This window comes from Prosopis cineraria, unplaced genomic scaffold (assembly GCF_029017545.1).
Source record: "Prosopis cineraria cultivar Desert tree isolate PC_DT_omini unplaced genomic scaffold, ASM2901754v1 PC10, whole genome shotgun sequence".
Taxonomy (NCBI): domain Eukaryota; kingdom Viridiplantae; phylum Streptophyta; class Magnoliopsida; order Fabales; family Fabaceae; genus Prosopis; species Prosopis cineraria.
In genome coordinates, this window is record NW_026555341.1 from 30,610,754 (window position 1) to 30,631,881 (window position 21,128).

At 32.1% G+C, this 21,128-nt stretch overlaps 1 protein-coding gene across 4 annotated transcripts; it reads right to left on the bottom strand.

Annotated features, from left to right (window-relative positions):
* Positions 1-972: 972 nt before the first annotated feature.
* On the bottom strand, positions 973-7,507 carry LOC129321267 (transcription factor BIM2-like). 4 transcript variants are annotated; one of them, XR_008595968.1, is made up of 9 exons: positions 7,050-7,507; positions 6,733-6,783; positions 6,371-6,455; positions 5,754-5,823; positions 5,561-5,656; positions 4,000-4,412; positions 3,007-3,136; positions 1,271-1,452; positions 973-1,133 (listed from the first exon to the last, which is right to left on the bottom strand). XR_008595968.1 is itself a non-coding variant. In XM_054966983.1 (9 exons), the coding sequence occupies exons 2-9, from the start codon at positions 7,156-7,158 to the stop codon at positions 1,351-1,353; spliced, it is 1,056 nt and encodes a 351-aa protein (XP_054822958.1). In that variant the 5' UTR covers positions 7,159-7,220; positions 7,319-7,506; the 3' UTR covers positions 973-1,350. The 4 variants fall into 4 exon arrangements, 3 of the variants coding, with proteins under 3 accessions (XP_054822958.1, XP_054822957.1, XP_054822959.1); XM_054966983.1 differs by having other exon boundaries at positions 973-1,452; positions 7,050-7,220; positions 7,319-7,506; XM_054966982.1 differs by having other exon boundaries at positions 973-1,452; positions 7,050-7,239; positions 7,319-7,506.
* Positions 7,508-21,128: the final 13,621 nt, after the last annotated feature.

Here is a 21,128-nt window from a genome sequence, read left to right on the forward strand (position 1 = left end):
TAATTATATCCAATCATACATTATTTATGGTGTCTCAGATTTTGACACATCATTTTACAATGAGATAGTCAACCACATATATTTGGCAAACACACTGGATTTAGAGCTAATGGGGCAGATATTATATCATTTAGTCCCATGTTACAGTTTATTTGTATAACGTAGATATTTTTTCTTAAAACTTGGTTTAACAAATTGAATTATGTTTATATTATGTAATTTAAAAATAGATCTAGATGTATAATGACCGAAAAGGATATAAATTTTATGATACACATTTGTGTTTCATTTTATATCTTTAAAGAAAAATAGTATTAAACTTTAAACTAAATTTAAAAATAAAAGAGTGAATATATAATTAAGAAGTATTATTTGTAAATTTTAAAAAACTGAAATAAATTAACTATTGGTAATATATATATATATATATATTGCATTGAACGCACCAGCATTATAACCCATCCTAACCTTATTAAGAAACACATCAGATTTTTGAGACATGTTACACTTGAACCCACCTCCCTCCAATTAAATTTGAGAAACTGCATAAGTTTGATGATTGGTATTTCAAATGAATTATTTGACCAAACCACTCTTCAATTTCATTGGTCAAGAAAAAGGACCTCTCTAGAATTTCCAAATCTAGCTGGTTGCTCACGATTGCAAGATGCCTGTGATAACAATTGAAAACATTGCCTCCTGTCTCACTAATACAATAGTTAGTTTTTCTGTTAAATGTCCAACTTACAGTATTTTAAATTTGAGCTTGAATGTGTCTCAAATATGATTTTTTTAAGTGTTTCTTGTATTGAGGAATGGTTTTATCCATTTAATGAAACTATGAGCACAAAATCATCTACGCAAGGCAAATCTTATTGTGGCGGTACACCTCCAAGCCAATGGAATTGAATGAAAACTCAGCTCGCAACTACTTCACTTTTAAAAACTGAAATATGTCAAAAAAAAGAAAAATTACCAAATTGACATTCTCTGCAATTAAATTCACTTCCTCTGCTACTGCATTACAAGGAGTCTCCCTTCTTCATAAGTAGCATCATCCTAATAGATTGGATAAAACTGCCACCCCCAAAAGCTCAATAACAGTGTTGAATAAATAATATGTACCAATCAATCTGAAATATATGACATGCCTACAACATTAGAAAACCTCAATATCTCCACAAATAACAATGAGTCCTAAAACGTATAGTTCTAAAATGACATGAATGGGTGAAAATCTAGAAGCCCAAAGGAAAGGATGTACAGTGACCTCGATAAATGTCCCATTTCAGAGGGAAGAAGCGGAGGTAGAGACTCTAGATGATGATGGAGGCTCAGAATCCAGATTCTCTACGTTTTTAGCCTCTTCTGAGCTTGATCTGTATCTTCCCCGTTTCCAGCATCTCTAAAATGTGGTATTGCTTGATTGCTAGATGGGATATTCTCATGATGCTGCACAACAAATTGAAATATTAGCCTCAGAAAGGTAGAGGAGCGAGTAAATACTGGTTTTACGTGTAAAACTAGGAGTGTTGTTGCACAATTTGTAGGATCCTCCAGGTAAAAATTTGACTATTGAAGAATAGACTCACCATTTTTACCTTCCTTTTTCCCCTTCTATATTTTTCCATTTAAAGGTTAATATACTCATTTGATTAACCATTTCAATTTCAATGAAATGCTTAATTAACACTCCCTGATCCAGTCCTAGTGCTACTTTGGGCAGTCACAACCAACAATCCATCTCCATATAGCTGAATTTACGTTTCTCTGTAAATTATTTGGTTCTGTAACTAACTTAATGACCATAGGACTACAGGAGTAAGAAATTAACATGACCACATAAGATTAGTTATTTAAATATGCTACTTATCACTTTCTGATCAACTGCTCCTATTACATATGATGGAACCCTCTCCTCTAACAAATTTAAAACAAGCAAAAATCAGAAAATAATTTTTGATTACAAGGATAATGATGATTCACGCCAAACTCATATCCCTCATACACTCGTACACCTAAACTACAGTTACAGAGACAGCACAAAATACACTCATGAACAGTAACATAGACATAAGCCGCTCACAAACTCACCAAGCAGAAGATAAAATGATGAACAAAGATGACTTCCTCCACCCCAATACACTAGACTTTTGAGAGGCTAGAACTCTCCTCACCAATCTCGGTATTCAAAATAATCCCCCCCCCCGGGGCACGAAAGGAAAGATTAAAGCCCCAAAAGTTACAAAAGGTTGAACATAATCCTAGCTGAACCTAATCACTATTCATACATCACTTTTTCCCCCTGTGGCCCGGAACCTTTGGGTAATTCTATTGTCCACTGGAAGATAATTATTTAGTCTCTTTCCTACACCATTTCCCTTCATACAGACTATGTTATAGGCCCTAGGAAATGATATATAAATCTCTCCTAATTCTTCAGCTCTATCAACATATTTTTAGCAAAGCCATATTGCAATGAAGCATGAATAAAAAAGCCTTCATCTCCTTATAGCTAAATCTATGTATACTTGAATTTATGTTTCACACATGGTCAGTGTAACAACAATGAAAAAACAACAAGTAACATCCTCGCTACCAAAGCCCAAACTTGTTAAACCTACCAGACACCGAGTTCTCCAATGTAATCTGTGCTTCTAACTTGCATACTATCAAGTCCTAACACTAATTTAAAATAAAAATATTGAAATTCATGATTTAATGTGTCTTATGGGACTATTGGTCCATTTTCTAAGTCAGAAAAATCAGAGTCTAAATATGTCAGAACAATTACTAATATTCATCAAACATATTCATTTGGTATCCTGTACAAAAATAAATATTTTCTATCAAAATGGTATGCATAAAGGGTTATACAAAAAACATTAACAAACCAGTGTATCAAATATTAATGTTGTCTTCCTAAGACAAGTAGGCAAGTCCATAAATGTAAACATGGTCCCATAGGATGAAAATCTTGTCACATCTAAGAGTGAGTTATAGTACCATAGAAGCAGATGTCCCACAGCCCAGTCCTTTGTTTGCCCGCTTTCCAAGATTGATTTGAACAGAAATGCTAGCCTGTGAGAGATCTAAACCAGCACTCTGTAGTGCTTGAGTCAGATTGTGTAACAGCCTGTTCATCACACAATATACTACATATTTATTATTAGAGCTGACAAATCAACTATATAAGCAAAACAAATGCCACATGCTCAGTCCACTTAACATTACAGGCCGGAAATTCAACAAAGTTTTAGAATCAAAAGAACTTGTGCAGAAGAATAAAGATCTCGAGCTCATATCACTTGCTCCAATCACTTGAAATACTCACAATACCACAACCAAAAGTTCATAATTACCTATCAATATACGCATGCACAATTGATGCTTTCAGAACATCAATTACACTTTAAACTTCAACATAAGAGGAAACTAACATGATCCCAATTCTCCAACAGGTGTATTTTGCATACCATGAAATTCAGGTGGCAACTGAACAAACTCAGGAGAGAACCCACACAATAAGATTCAACTTCCATTCTGTGACACGAAACTAGGGGATGAAATGCTGTAAGGCTAATTCATAAATAGCAGCCAGTGATCCTAGAAATTTTATTGTTCTTTTTAAAAAGTAAGGAACAATCAGCTAAGCCAATTATGCATTAAGACCAATTTCGTAACCTCTTCTCCTTAATCACATCAAAAATTTGATAACTTAAGAGAAAGTGGTGGAACGGGCATGAAATCAGGATGATGAATTCATGATTAGCAAATTTAAAATAAAGAACCTCAAGAGAAAGCCATCAAGATTTGACCCGCAAATATGACAAGGAAACCATATTTAATCAACAACAATAACAAGCCTTATCCCACAAAGGGAGGTCGGCTACAAGGAAACCATATTTAATATTTTTATAATAATTAAATTAAAAAAGGCACAACAAATATTTATACCAGTGAACAAAGGAAAACTATTAACTTTCAACAACCACCCACCCTTGAGAGTATGCACTTGAGATGTTAATTGTTCCTCCTTCAATTGTCAGCTCTTCCTGTGGATTCTGAGATTCACTGTTGGCAGGACATTCAGTTGATTGCCCCTCAGAAACAGACCCATGAAGAGGATGGGCAAGCGCACCATCACTTCTGACAGGAACAGACATGTTTGCATGCATAGGCATTGGCAGAGGTATCCCCTTGCATTCTAACTCAGCTTGCCTCTCTGCTGTTTTACTGACAATATCTCTGCTCTGTTCAGGATCTATCATATTTTGAGAGCCACTAAGCACAGTTGGAGAGACACTAATGTTGCTTTCATCAAACTTTCCAGGAAAAGGTGATACAGGACCAGAACCATTTTTTACAGCTTGAGGTTGGCCAAAGCTTTGAACACGCCAGTGACTGTTTCTCTGTGACATTAAGCTATGTAAGCAAACTGAACAATAATAACTCTAATAGTTTAACCAGCACAAGAGATCCATAATTAGAAAACTAAGAACCAGCCAATAACTAATATGATAAAGAAATAACAAGCTCCAATATTAAGCAGAGGAATCTTTCATGGTTAATAACTGCAACCAAAGAGAAACAATTGACCTGAACTGCAACAAAGTATTGAATTTTAATAACTGCAGACCACTTCATCAGATAACATCTATGAGCAAGAGAAATTCTGATAAACTGGGGGCACTTTGGACAAATAATGAACTGGAAAACACATAAAGACAAATTGGATTTTTTTTACCACATTTTTCTTAACTTTCTTTTTATCTACATTTTGTTTTTTTGATTCTTCTTCTCACATGTCATTCAGAGATGTGTTGGTCAAGCATCATGCCATCATCTCTGCATGACATACAAGTATCATAGGTAACTCATTTACATATAGTAAAAAGCCAAGAGCCAAGCACATTGAGGTTTTCCCAATTTAGTTTAGATAGTTCTGCTTCTTCCATCCACCCCTCCTACTTGAATAATAATAAGAAGCTGCAAACTTCCAACTATTAATTAAAGTCACATTAATTCTGAACAACGGGTCCTAAAATTGTATAACACATAAAATATGATCAGATAATTTGAAAATGTCACAACAACAACAACAACAACAACAACCCCACTAGGTGAGGATAATTTAAAAATGTCAAATGCTAATTTTTCAAATTTAACCAAGACATTTGCATTTGTTCTGTCATCTCCCTTTCGTCTCCTCTTCTTGAGTAACAAGGTCGAAAACTTCAAATGAAATCATCATATACATTTTTCAGCAATGAAATCAGGAAGAGAGAGAGAGAGAATGCTGTGCAAGAAATTGTTTTCCAGAACTATACAGAACTAGGCTTTTGTACGTACAAATAATATATTAATAACATAAATTACTAAAAAACAAAATAATCAGGTACCAAGAATCAATGTAAACAGGATAAAACTATCCTTCATCTATATTCATTCATCAATTGCATAAAGTAACATTTTAAAAATCAAGCACGGTTGCCACTGCAATCATGTGATGAAGTCAACAGTATATAACCAGTAGACAATCACAGGAATCTTCTTTTACCCAAGGCATCAACTTTGTGGGCTCTTGACCCCAACCCTGATATGAGCCTTCATACTTTTGTACCTTCTCCTGTAAGTATTGGACATACTCAATCACCTAAAAAAACAAAACCGGATAAGTCAACCAGAAATACGAATATATTCTCAACCAATTCCAACAAGTATAACTAGGTGATTGCAGGCCCATAATATACCTCTAATAGGAATGACGCAGTATCCCTCTTTTGATCACTATGAGGTATGAGATCTCTTAATATCTGGAATCTGAAGCAAGTGGCTAACATTCTTCAATCCACAGCAGAAAAATGCAGTAGAATTCACAAGAGAGAAAAAATTCCAAGATGTGCTATAGACTGCTTATGTAGTTCTATTGCAATGTACAATTCTGTTACCTCCAATTCTTAGGCAATAATATCATATGCTTTGCACCTCAAAAAAATTACACAAACTACACAAGAAACTTGTTTTGACCCTTTTTGTTTTTTGTCCTGCAATACATTTTTAACCTTTTGCAATAATTAACATAATGAATATTCCAAGAGCAATTAAATGCCTGAACAAAATCAACAAATTTTACTGAGGTCTAATGTTTTTAAGACTGTTGAGCTTAGTTGAGAGGCACAGAAATTTACTTTCAATGATAAACCTATCTATTTCAGCACAACCATATAGTCATTTAAATTAAATGGATAATTAGTATATGGTGATGAGAAATATTGAAATCACCACCATAATTGATAACTTGAATATTGCACATGGTCCACCAAACTCTTGATGCCAAAGCCCAAAAGAACATATTGTTTGCACATACCTCTCATTTATCTTGCTCCGCCTTCGCTGCTCAGTAACTGAATGTTTTGATCTTGTAGCACTAGCCTTATCAATAGCTTTTGTATCTGTTTTAACAACAGGCATCCCAACATAAGAGCTCCAACTAGTCAAGACTTGACAATAAAGAAAATTGTCCAAGAATTCAAACATGATACATACATTTATACATAAACAAGTTAATTCCTCTCACTTTTTTCCCCAGACAGGGTAAGAGAGCATAAAAAGGCAACCTAACAATTCTGATGATAAAACCTTGAAGTTTTAAACCGATAATCAATTGCAATATATGCCAAAACAATGTCAATGATATTCAGCATATTGAAAAACAAATACAATCTAAACCTGAAAAGGTCACAGCGCAGAATTCCTCTGTAACAACGGTATGCAGATTTTCTGATAGACACGGCCAAAAGTTTGCAAGGATTGTCAATATAAGATTAACACTTAACTAATAGAAATTGCAACGTGGTTTAAAATTACAAGATAACTGGACATAAAGAAAATTAATTTTCCAAAAAAAAAAAATGTAACATGATGAGATAAGCCTACGAACGGAATAAATCGACGAGTAAAATAGGACCTCGTACAAATAAACAAATACCCAATAACCGGATCTAACGCTCTCGTAAAACGAGATGATAACTAACGAAAAGGGCTACCTTTGTTGTTGTTAGTGCTATTGGGCGCGGACGAAGGACCTTCCTTTCTAGAACCGAACTCTTCCTCCTCGTAGTCATCTTCCTCCTGATTCCCTTTCCCTGCTCTCATTCTTCTCCGTACAACAGGGCACAATTTCCTCGCTCAAATTTTGACAAGATTTGCTTTGGAATCTACCGATCAACCCAAAAGCTAAAAGGCGAAATTCAGAAACCCAGAAATGCCCAGATGGTGACACCAGATAAAAAATTGAAGAAAGCGAGGGCTCAACCTGGATGAATTGACCAATTGATTGGGGATTCGAAAAGGTTATGGCTGTTCGGTGTCGTGACCACCACGAGAAGGGGTGGAATAGCGTTGAAGTGCCAGCCTCAACGGTTGGGACTTGGGAGCAAAGCTGGAGAGGGATGAGTCACAGAGGACCCATTCGACGGAGTGACGGAATGGCTGCAGAGTGGGGACAGGAGAGAGAGAGAAGGATAGCATGTGGCTTGCCTCATGTGTCTCCCGTGAGGGCAATTATTCACGCATAGTCAATAATCAATAATATTTTTTTTATTTTTTTCTTAAAATAACTCATAAAATTTATTATTTATAACATAAACAATCAACTTTAACAATTAAAAATAAAAATAATAATTACTTCTTCTAAAAAAATAAGGCATTTTTTAAAGAGTTAAATATTAAAGGTATTTTTAATCTTTTGAAGTATAAATATTATTTTTTTTTTAAATGTCTCTATTGATAAATGACTTTACATTTATTGTAAAGGATTTAATAGAGATAAGTATAAAAATATAGGATTAGTTTAAAAGTAGGTAACTATTTTATCGGAAAGTGAAATTCGGTTTAAAATGCTTTATATTTTTTAACGGAAGTAGAATATAAAACTAAAAAAGCCCTAATTAGAGCATATAACTTAGGTCAAACTTAAAAATGCTTAAGCTGAATTGAATACACAAACTATTAAATATTATTTTCTTTTATTTTTTAGCTGATTTAAATTTTTATCTTGAAAAATTAAAATTTTTAATTTTTATAAAAAAATTGAATTCTCAAGTTTGGTTCTAAGAAAAAAAAATTAGGCTCATCTAGCTCTAAAATTTGAAGATTTTAATTACAGAAGTGAGTCAAAATATTCTAATTAATCTTTCTTACTCTTTTATTTTACATCTTATTTTTATTGAAATTTCATAACCTCACCTTACACCTATCCATTTCTTTTAAATTAAATCGAATTCATTAAAATCTCCTCAGGTCCTCCAACCAAACAGTTTAGGGTTAATAATGAGTTCTGCCACTCATAACTTATATATATGGCCAACGCCATGACTTGTATATTTTGTACTATATACTTAATATATTTTTATTTAATGAAATTAAAACAATTGTGATTATTAATAAATCAATAATATCAATAATAAAAATTTATTATAAAATAAATAATATATAAATTACTAACATATATTAATTTAATTGAAAACAAGCATTTAAATATATAAATTTAAGTACATAAGTTTTTCTTTATATATATATATAACAAGAGAAAACTTATGAACTTAATGCTATATAATTAATATAATTTTATTTAATCAAATCAAAACAGGTAAATTTTAATGTGTTAATAATATTAATAGCAAAAATTTATTGTAAAATAAATAATATATAAAAGATATACATATCTTAATTTAATTTAAAACAAATATCTTAAATATATTATTAATGATATAAGTTTCTCTTACGTATAATGTGTGTGTGTAAGCTTCTCTTTTAATTTTTAAAAGTAATATTCCTTTTTGCATGCAGTAGTACATAAAAATAAATAGTGTGAATTATTATATGTTTATGTTTATATTATCCTAATTACTTTTAAAAGTATATATGAAATAATAAATTATATATTACAAATACTTTTTTATGTGAAGGGACTTTTGCAATTATAGCATATGTTATAAGATCAAACTAAGCAAACAACTCAATATTTATTATATTTTACAGTATGGTTAATTTATTATATTTGTCAATGATATATGTTATATCAATGATAAATTGTTTGTAAATTTTCAATGACAAAACTCTTATATATTAATAATAAACATTTTGTATATCAATAAGAACTAGACACAAAATTTGATCCATATTTTTTATGCATAATATTTTTTTCAGCTAGTAAACTAATTTATCCTTATTTCAACTATGAGGCATTTTTTGGAAATAAATCTTATATTTCAATATGTGAAGTCTTCATTTGGCTAGGCTGGGCTGAGGTAACTAGTTTTTTATTTTCACTCTAAGAATATATCAAATTAACTTGCATCTCATCAAAAACAAAAAATTAATGCTTAGTATTAAATAATGGTGAATTTTTGGGGGGGGGGGGGCGGGGGGGAAGGAATCTTAACCACCTAATTGTTTTATTTGCAGTAAAGTGTGCGTTGCATAAAAATATTTTCACGTTTGAAACAGAGACAATAGTTTATTTGTAAATAACAAAGAGAAGCCCCACCACTAATTCAACTAGACAGTGTTGATATTTCTCGCTGATTCAATTTTTTTATTGCTCTAGTGAAGGTGATTTTTGACATGAACTATCAATCTTGAAACATTCTTGTGTATATCAATCATGTCACCTAAACTTTTGTATGAAACTGAAAAACCAAAACCAACAAGAGCTGATTTAGTGAAAAAAATCAAGCTAATCTCTTATAACATAATAAATTAATATTCTAATTTTTGTTGGAAGAGCTTGATGGCATCTCGAATAAGATTGTTTTCAATATGAGAGAATATATAACTGTGCAAAATTTAAGGGGGTAAAAAAACATGCCCTCCAATTTATGAAGTATTAACCAAATTTTACTTTGTGAAGCATAGAGAAATGCTTCATGGCGGCGATCATGGTGGCGTTTGCCGCCCCACTAGACGACGGTGCCACAGCCTTGTTACTCATCTTGGTGTCTCCGGCAAAAAAACTGACTGAAAATAGTCTACGAATCAGGGACAAAAAGCTTGTATTCTTCTTCGCTTTATAACCCATCGTCGATCTTTGTGAAATTGCAAGCTTGAATGATATATTGATTAAGCTCTCAACAGCTTGTGATTTTGGTTCATTAATTGTCCTTTATATAACAAACTTCTGATCGATATTTCTTGCTGAATAAGCTAATAATTAATTAAAACCGTCGTCAACAAGTTTGCTTTGAAACATGATGTTTCCTTTGACCCCTTGAGTCAAAAGTATATACTGAATTTCTGGGAACCTGCATGCGTTTTGGTTCCTTCATAATTATTGAATCTAATGTATATGTTGATGAAGGTAAAGTCTTGTTCGTTTGGCTTAGCTGAGGCACGACTAGCTGCCAATAAGAAATAGCCACAACAAGACACATACCAAACTCATATAAACACTCTTTTATTATGGGTAAAAGAATTACAACTTATCTTCTAATCTATAGATCGAATGACATGAGAGATATTAAATTTGTTTATTGTGTAATTTGTTTTCTTAATTTTTGAATTCATAGCAACATCTCCCAATGCTAATTAAGTAAAGAAAAATTGTTGTTACATTATGAGGGTGGGGCTTATTGGTTCGTAAATGTGGTAGTAGGGGTGAGCAAAACTAAATCAAAAGTGAAAATTGAATTGAATTTTATTTATTTGATTTGATTTATTCAGTTTTTTAGTTCAATTTGGTTTTCTTTTAAAAAAAAATTTAGTTAATCGGTTCAATTTGGTTTGAGAATTCTTGAATCAAATAAACCAAACCGATTGAATTATGCATATTTTTTTTCATATTTTTGAAAATCTGAATAAATTATTCTCTAAGTGAGTAAGAAACATCTTTCTACTACTTGTGATAGTAATATTTTTTTATTTAATGTGATAAATAATTTAATTTTTAATGTAATAGTATTGAGTTTTATTAATTTTTTAATTATGGTATAAAATTGTTATTTTTTTGTTGGGCCTTCAAAATCGAGGGAAAAAAATTGAATAGAAGAATATATGAACAATTAAACTCTATAAACCCAAATCAAAGCCCATGAACCAAATAAACCGATCAAATCGAATCATTATAATTCAATTCAATTTTAATTCAGTTTGATCTTGTATTTTGATTTGATTCAATTCAAATTTTTAATATAATTCAATTGACCAATTTTAGAGAAATTAAAATTGAATCGACCGAATACTCACCTCTATATGGTAGTGCTCTTTTTTACCTAGCATGTGACTGAACTAATGGATCCCATCACCATAAAATAATGAACATTTACCTCTATAAAAGTTGAGGAAAAAAATTATACAGTAAGTAAATTTGAGACCTCCCTACTCCTTGATTTATAGTTTAGGGATGCATTGTTTTTTTTTACCCTATTATTGTAATATAATATAATTTTTTTCATAATTTATAATATAATATAATTATTATAATATTCCACCAATTTTTGCATAGACTGCTTACGTAACATTTCTTATTATATAAGCATGGCATGACTTTTCATCCAAAAAGAAAAAAATAAAGGGAAATTTGATCAACATGACCAAGAGATGAAAATATTTGAGAATCATGACAAAAATTCAAAAAAAACACCTTCAAATTAAAGAAATTAAATTCGGGTAAAAATTACCAAAATATCCTTCTAATTTAAAATTGATTTGAGACATTAAAAACATATGGCAAGTCCCACGCGAGCGAAGTATTGTGACACTTTATTCTTACTTTTCAAAATATAGTGGGACTCACACCAACCATCTAATGGTATTTTGATACGTCTCTTTTTTTTTTCACTCAAATATTTTTTGCAACATATATTTAATGTCTTTTCAATAATCTTCCACTTTTAATTTCTTCAAAAGTTTTCAACATATCTTTAAAAATATTCTTCAAGTAACTTCAATTATCATATACATTTCTTCAAAAGTCTTCAACATTGAATGCTTTTTGAAAAAAATGAGAAATATTATTTTTGTTGAAGGTATGTTGAATTTTTTAAAATTCTAAATTGATTTCTTGATTTAATATTATGTAAAAATAATATGGACAATAATTAAAAATTCATGAATATTTTTAAAAATATATATTATGCAATGTTTTCCCCGTGTGACGAATGGTATGATTGTTATAAAATTTACAACGAGTTGCCTCCATTGACCAACAGCTCTCTTTATTAGGCGTTACATGAAAAAGAACCTAACAAGGGTCCCACATGTGTTGATGAGGCGATTATTTATTGGTTTGTTGACTTCTCATTTGATATATAATTATATATCATTTGCCATTTCTCAGGTAGCCTCGTCTTATCAGTCACAAAGCAGAAACACTAAGGAAGCAAGGGGAAAAGAAAGTAAGCAGATTCCCAGAAATTTACAATTAGTTTGACTGAAGAGTGTCAAAAAAGCAACATCGTTATTCAAAAGTTTAGTTTGAATGTGAAAATATTAAGAAACTTCACGACCACGGTTTTAGCGTTTTCATCAAGAAAAGAGGGACCTTTTATATATATATATATATATATAAAGGATACATAGTTAGTGAACTCAGAATATAATCGCAGAGAAATCAATATCTGAATTAGCAGAAACAGAGAGCAAAGTTGATAGAGTGTAAGATGGGTTATAAGGCTGAGAAGAAAAGCTTGACTTTTTGGTCCATGATTCATGGATTATTTTCCATCAGTGACTTAGGTAGTGCAGATGAGAAGACATCAAGTAAGGGTGTAGCAGCGCCAGGCGGAGCGGTGGAGGCCACCATGGTCGCCGCCATGAAGCATTTCTCGTCGACTACTCACAAAGTAAGGTTCGGGTAATCCAAGAAGACGCCATGGAGTTATATGATCGTTAAGCTGGTTTTGCTTCTATAGTATCGATGGTGATTACGCAGGTGAAGACGATAAATGCTGATCGAAGCCATGGTTAACTAATATTGCTGCATCAAAATATTTTTCGTTTCCTCGTAAAGTACTGCGATTGAATTAAATTAATTGCTTGCAACTAGAAGGAGAAGGAGACCCAGATTCGAATGGTGCAGGAGAAAATTCCTTCGCTTATATCAAGTGTGAATCGATGCAATGGATTGTAAAAATTGATGGATTATTGGTTGTCTATTTTTTTAAGATTGGAGTATGTTTTTAGAGTATTATTACATGATACAACTTTCAATTAAATTTATTGGTTGTGACTTATCAAATATTAGTAATATTTTTTTTAGTTACTTACAAGTATCTTTCCATTGAAGGTAAATCAAATTTGAGACACTGTAAATTGTTTTTTGGACCATCAAAAAACCTAATTTATTACTCAAAGAAAAACCAGCAACAGTTAGAACTACAAGAACGACACAGTAGCAAAAAAGAAAGCAAGGAAAGACCAGCGAAACAAACAACAACAAAAGCTAAAAGGCAAAGCTAGCTAAGGGGGTCCAAAGAAACCTGGAGTCTTCAAGACTACGATCCATGAGACAAGCAAGTGAGGATGGAGGCCTAGAGACCCAGCCCAAGGAACACATCCCTTTTGCTGCTGCACAAGCTATCCAGTCAGCAGCTTTGTTAAGGTATCTTGGAATCCACTTAAACTTGATAGAGCTTAGTGATAGACCAAGAGATCTTATATTATCGACTAACGTGAATGAACCCCAATCCGGGCAAGATTCAATTCCATAAACCACATTTACTAGAGGAAGACAATCTGATAAAAATAATATATTTGAGTAACCAGCATTCACGCACCATTGTAGACCTAAATCAAGCGTGAATCGATGCAATCGATTGTGAAAATTGATGGATTATTGGTTGTCTATTTTTTTTAGATTGGAGTCTCTTTTTAGAATATTATTACATGATACAACTCTCAATTAAATTTATTGGTTGTAATTTATCAAATATTAGTACGTAGTATTTTTTTTTTTAGTTACCTACAAGTATCTTTTTATTGAATGTAATCATGTTTGAGATACAATTAAATGTTAAGTGCGGACATATCTTTCCACAGAGACATTTCTCTACTAGATCTAACTTCCATTAATAAATATTAACAGTACTATTATAACTTACTACTCCTTATGTTGCTAGTTGAGCAGTTTATTTTGATATTGAATGTGAGGCTCTAATATAATTTATTTTCTAAATTTATAAGTAATATATAATAAAACAAAAGAACCCATAAACTTGACTTTTGAATTTTTGTGTTAAGATATTGTGTCTACCAGCTACTTTTAATCCATTTATTTTCTCCCTCGTTTGTGGGTCTTCACTCCTAACTCCTTACAACTGGTATCAGACAAGTTACTAATAACTAGAATAGTCATTAAATTGATCAAAGCAATTATTCAAGTGTCAGTGGTCTGCTCGAGGTTCAACAAAAGTCAAACTAGTTATAATTAAAATGATATAAATTAATGGATTAATATGCAATTTTACCCCCAAGGTTTTACATGAGGTGCAATTAATATCCTTAACTCTTAAAATATGCAATGTTCCCTCTCACTTTCAAAAAAACAGTATGACATTGCCTAATTTTAACAGAATCAAATGTTTGATGATTAGTTGATTTCACTAAGCTTATGTGGCATGTCCATATGTCATCCGCCTCACTTGTTTTTCCTTTCATTAAAACTAAGTACAACTAGTAGCTATATGGCATATTTCAAAATTTTAAAATTTAAAAAGAAGATGAAGAAACACATCCATTTGATTCGTTTTCTTTCTCATCTCTTCCTCTTCCTCATCGCAACCTAACCCTTGACCATTTGATGAAAGATAGCAAGGAGCAAAGAGGAACCAATACCAAATAAAAGTACAAAACCAACAAATCAAGAACATAAAAATCAAGCCATCGAACTTGAACAAAAAATCCACCTCCACCATGACGTGCGTCTTCACCCATTTCTCATTGTCCTTGTCGAGACCTGGCACAACTCACAATTCTTCATCTACTCATATTAAAGCTAAGATAATGCTTGCTCTCTTGATTTTCACTCTATCTCCTTGGTTCTTCCAGAATTCTCTCTCTTCTCCCTCTCTCTATAGGTGTAAGATGAGTGAGGCTCAAGAAAGGAGGAAGAGAAAGAATGCGCAACTTGCTGAAACCTAGAAAAATAATCCCTGATTTTCCACCCTATCTCAAAACTGCCCTTTAGACTTATACTTGATATTTTTCTCTACAAATATAATCTCTCCTTATCCACTGACGAAATGTATGGACCATTAGTTTTGTGATTTCATTGCCATTTTAGCTCAAACCCGTCATCATCTTCATCATTAAAATCCCAACTTAAATAATTTTTTAAGCTTGAACTATCAAAATTAGTTGTTAAAAATTAATTTTTATATATGCTTTAAAAGCTTATCATTGTAATAAGAAGGATCGAAATCAAAATCACATGCTAAAAGAGAATCCCTACCCTGAGAGACAATATTGATAATCAAATTCCTAATTGAGATGTCGATATCATATATGGCTTGGCTAACCTATAACAGCCTAAATTTTAATTATTAGATCTAATTGATCAATTAAGGTAAATAAGGTAAACTCAAGTGTTAGTCAAGTCAAGGATAGTTACTGATGGTTAATGGGTATATTAGGTTTAGTTGTATCCTTTAGATCAAGTGTATAAGCTTATTGGGCTAACTAGGCCCACATAAAGGAGCATTATTTGGGCTTTAGTTGTCCGTGTCATCCATAATGTCAGATGTGGCCTACATCATGGTGAATGGCCAAATTTTTAAAATTTGTAGCTTGTGTTCGAGCTACAGAATAGAATAAGTGAAAGAGAGAAATAGAGAGGGCAACGGGGGAGACATTCCTTTATTAGGACATTAACTCGGGGGCATCTTGAAGATATTTTGAACTTGTTTATACCTAAGTATGTCTTCTTTACTCCTCCCTCCTCTCTTTACATGAATTTAAAGTAAGATTGGAGATCATTAGATGGTGATTTTTGAACCTAGGGCTATAGGTCCAAACCTATTAGTCTAAATGAGACTTATAGGAGTTGTTTAAGTGTCATACACCTAATTTAAAAGTTGTTGTAAGGTTTTAAATTTGGGCCTAGGGTTTTGGACAAACCTTAGACGCTTTGATAGTGATTTAAATTATTAGGTGTTATATTTGTGATTATCAAAGCTAATGGGAGCTAAGTGAAGTTAATAAAAGTTAATAAACACATTAGGTATGAGACTTAAGTTGTGGTTCAAAAAATTTGGTTGTTAAAGTGTGAAATTAGAACTTAAAAATGTTGACTTGGTTAATTATTAGTGATATGGTTCGTATTAATTGTAGATTACCCTTGTGAAGCACCAAAAACTTGAATTTAAATCGAAAGAAAGTGGTAATTAGGGGTAACCTTTGAGTTCTTAAAGGTTTGACACAATCGGGAGACTCTATTGTGTGTTATTGTTTATTAACTAATTATAAATATTTGTGAAATTTGAAAAAATATGTATGTATGTATGTTGTTTTAATTTTAAAATATACTAGTAGGATTTTGTACATTCAAGTAATTTTGAAATAGGAAAATGAGGATTTCAACTCTTGATTTTGATAAATGTTGTTGATTATGAGCTACATGATGATGATATTGTGGTGAGTTGCATGATCATATTGACGGTAGGAGGTCACCTTTATGGAGTAGTATTTTGTGTCCACATGGATTATATCAACATTGTGAGGCCTTAGTGTTTGATATATTACCTTAACTTTAAACCCTACTTAGTAAGGATGATAATAAGGCTTACCTTTAAACCTCAACTAGCAAAGTTGGTAATAGGGTCTTGTGATATCCCTGCTTTTGAGATGGGGGAATCTATAGTTTGAGGTTGAGTCTAGAGCCCTGGTCCAGTCACCCCTCATGATTAGAGAGCTTAGAGTAACACAGTTACATAGATCTAGTTCATGTTTATTGTGAACTCCATGGATTCAGTTAGTAATGATAGACGTTTAATGGAATTATTAATCATGCATTACATTGAATCTTTGTTTTAATGTCAAAAAGTTATTTCATAATTACTCACTTTGCATACCTATTATTATTTGACTTGCATAAGCATGTTATAAACTACATTGATTACTCAGTGGTTGTACTCACTCCTTTATTTAACACTTTACATGTACTAGCTTTGGTCGGGATAGGGGAAAAGTTCTCAAGACTTATGCATTTATTATTCCTACTATAATGCCTTGTTTTACTTTATATTACATGTAATTAATATTGATAATTCTAACTAGGACAATTATTTTGGGTAATTACATTAATGCATGTGTTTATGGTTAATTACATGTATTTTGTGCCCCAAATCAAGTTATATGAGTTGTTAATGTATAACTAGAACCAAAATACTAATGCAAATATGTTTTGGGTTATTTAGAATGATTTAATGACCATTTTGGTAATTATATGAAAATTCTACTCCCCTTGCCTTTTTGTTGAATATGGGGTTAAGGATTGAAAATGAAATTTGGAGTGTATTTTGCATTATGGTATATTGCATAGGTCATCTCAAATCCTTTAAGTTCGATCTGGCCAGTTGTGTATGCTTGTGGCACTTTGGTTAGGGTTTGGACACCCTTTTTGTTGTGAAAAGTGAAAGAGGTGGTTATAATATGTTTGGATATCCAACTCCATTATATGAAAGAATATGAAAATAAAATTAGTGTCATTAACTAGTTCATTGAATGAACTTTCTATAGAAATCTAAATAAACTCAATTGATATCGAACGGAAATTTAGGCCACTTCAAAAGTTAGCCCTCATAATCTATCATATGACAGCTCTATATTGTCAAAATTTCTGCAATCGTTATGACACATTACGCAGAGAGCTCCAATCATGATACTTCATCTTTATGTTGTGGTAGATGGCTCATATTATTGAAAAATGTCATTTTTATACATTTATGCAAATGTTTCCAAGTTGAATCAATATCCCATACTTTTGTACATTTTATAACTCTAATCAAAATCTTTCATTATCAAATTGTAAACCTTGGGATCTCTTTGAGAGTTTGAGAAAGAAATTAAATGTTTATATTTAATTTTAATGTGAATAAAATGTGTAAGAATCAACAAAGTATCAAAGTATCTTTCCAAAATTAGAATCCACCACTTCCATCCTTGTTCTTCCTCATCTTGTTTAAGATTTAATTGCCTTCTTCAATGGGTGTGTGAAGGTGTCTTAATAATTATCAAGACTAGATGATAGTGATTAGAACGTAGTAACCAATTAGAATTCAATATACATACCATCCAAAATAGATACACCAATATGTGATTTAATTCTTGAAATTAGTCCTAGCTTTTGCCTTGATCATGTTTAAGACCTTAAGCCAACCAAGACTATGATATTAACTAAAGCTTAAGACCTAAACTATGGCTAATTGCACAGCAACACGGCAAGAGATTAAAAAAAAATCATGTATTCACTCATCAAAACCTTAAAGCGTAAACACAAATACTTAGAGTGCACAACTAGTTCAAAAATCAAATACAAATCATCTCCTCTTTGAAACATGAATTTCAACCATTGATTAATCTTAGACCTAGAATCAATCATTAAGAGCATGGATTACTGTAACATCCCCATTTTTAATTCTCTAATTTACTAAGATTGATAAGGGTAATTAAGTAAGTTGATGTGGTGTGTGGTCAGAGGAGAATAATAAGTATTTTTAGTTGGAATTTAAGGTATAATTTAGGTTCAAAGTGAAATTGGGTTACTTAAAGACCAAAAAGTGGAGAAAAACAAGCTAAATAGCCTCTATGCCACATGTTTATGGCGCGTGCGCGGTATGTCGCAGCACACGAGGCCATCAGGCGAGAACTTCCTTCTCTGTACCACATGCCATGGCTTGTAGGCACATTCATCACAGTGCACGATGTGAATTTTGCAGAAATAATATGTGATCTGATACGAAAAACAGAAGGGAAGAAAAAGAAAATGAAGGAGATGTGTATTTTCTCTACTTGGGCACAACTTAGGGGAGGATTTAAAAAGGTTTAAAACTCTAAATCATCCAAGGTAAGATCCTTAAATTATTTTTCTTCTTTTCTCTTCATTTTTCTTAAGGATTCGAGTTAAGATTTGAATGAGGAAGATGATTTCGATCCATATAGATTATGGATCCAAACCCATTGACTTAAATAAAGTTAATGGGAGTTATTTAGAGTATTTAAACCTAGTATTAATGATTTTGGTGGTAGTTGGAAGATGAGCTCCATTAATATTTGAAATATGCATCTATATGGGTGGTTGGAAGAGTATGATGCCATTAATAGAAGTTTAATGGCTCATTAATATTATTAGAGATTAAAGAGAGATAATAAACCTAATGGATAGGCTCAAACTCATGTAAAGTGAATATTGGACAATTTAGACGTGGAGATTGAGGGTTTAATACTTGAATTGGTAATGTTGATGAAATTTCAACTTGGTTGATTATAGTTTTAGCTCTTGGACATCTATCTTGACTTAAAAATTCAAGTTTAAAAGCTAAAATATTGAGAGATAAACCTTTGACCTTTTAAAGGTTTAAAGTAACCGGGAGAACCTTACTTTGAATAGTTGTATGTTAATTGTAATGTGAATTGTGGGTTTATTGTAAAAAATTATGATTTGTAAAATTGGGTTATATGTATTGAAATTTGGTATTCTGGTAATTGTGTGATATGTATTAAACATGTGAAAGTAGTTTCTAAATGAGTTTTGAAGTGGTAAATGTAGTGTTCGAAAAGTATTTCTCTTTCCAATGTATTATGAATGAGTAATTGATGATGAATATATTAAAGAGGATGTGTTATAACATAAAAATGAGAATTTTTGCTCACTTGGGTAGCGCACGATCGTGTGCCCAATGTATTAATTGATTTTAAGTAAATGAAAATAGGGAGATGAGTGAGTATATTTATGGCATGATCAGTGGGTGGGAGTTTGCTTAGGGGATTGAGAGTAGAGAAAATTCATATGATATTTAGGTTGCCCTTCGGTGTACAAGGGTATAGCCTTATCCCACAATTTATTAAGGGACTATCCTATAATTTGTCAAGGGACTAGAATCTAACTATCTTCACTGATTTAATGAGGAGAATAGCTAAGGGTATAAGACACCCCAGAGATTCAAGAATAGGGAAAGCCGTGGTACAAGAATGAGTCATATGATCTTTAACCAGGTCATACCTTACGATTGGTGAGCTTAAATAGTCTAGTCATATGAACAAAACCCTATTCAATATTATAGCCTATGGTTTTAGTCAGAGGAATAAGGAAGATATAAGGTTGGTTGATCATTATCTAAGTAAATATATGACGTGTCACATGTGTTGAGTTGTGGCAAATCGTGTGAATGAGGGGACATGTCACATATCTAAGAATATAGTGACAATGTACCTAGTATATATGAGATAATGATGTTATTGATGAAAAAGGATGAGTTGTGATATGTGTGAGTATGTTTTAAGTGCTTGGTTTCATAAGCATGTACTTGTCTTATAATTGATATAAAATTGCATAGGATATGTTTTACCTTGGTTACCGAGTGACTAAACTCACTCCTTTCATTTAATACCTTTCAGGCTCTAGCTCTGATGCAGGGAGGGAGAAGGCTTAAGAGGCTAGGAATTAGCATATTCCTACTGTATGCCTCTGGCTTAGAATTATTTTGTGTAATAGTATATAAATGCCAATTCTATGATGCATGCCATCACACTTGCACTATTTTATTATTGCAAATGTTAGATTTGTATTTTAGGCCTCGAGTATTTGTGTTTGTTGAGATATATATGTTTATAGGGCTAAAATATTAGTGCAAGTGTAAAAATGATGATTTGAACATGGTTGGATTGAATTGGATGCAAAGTGATGACAATTTACCTCCTCCTTTGTTTTTAGTAAAATGAGGTTGAAGAGTGAATTTTGTTATACTATTGTTTTAGTGCTTGTGATGTGTTGTACTGATAGTCCTAGGTCCAATAGACATGGTTTAGGTGTTAGGAAAAGCTTTTGGTACTTATTGAGGGTTTTGGACACCCATTTTGTGTGAAAGTTGTAAAAAGTAACTAAAATGTTTGGGTATCTAACTTCTTGGTGT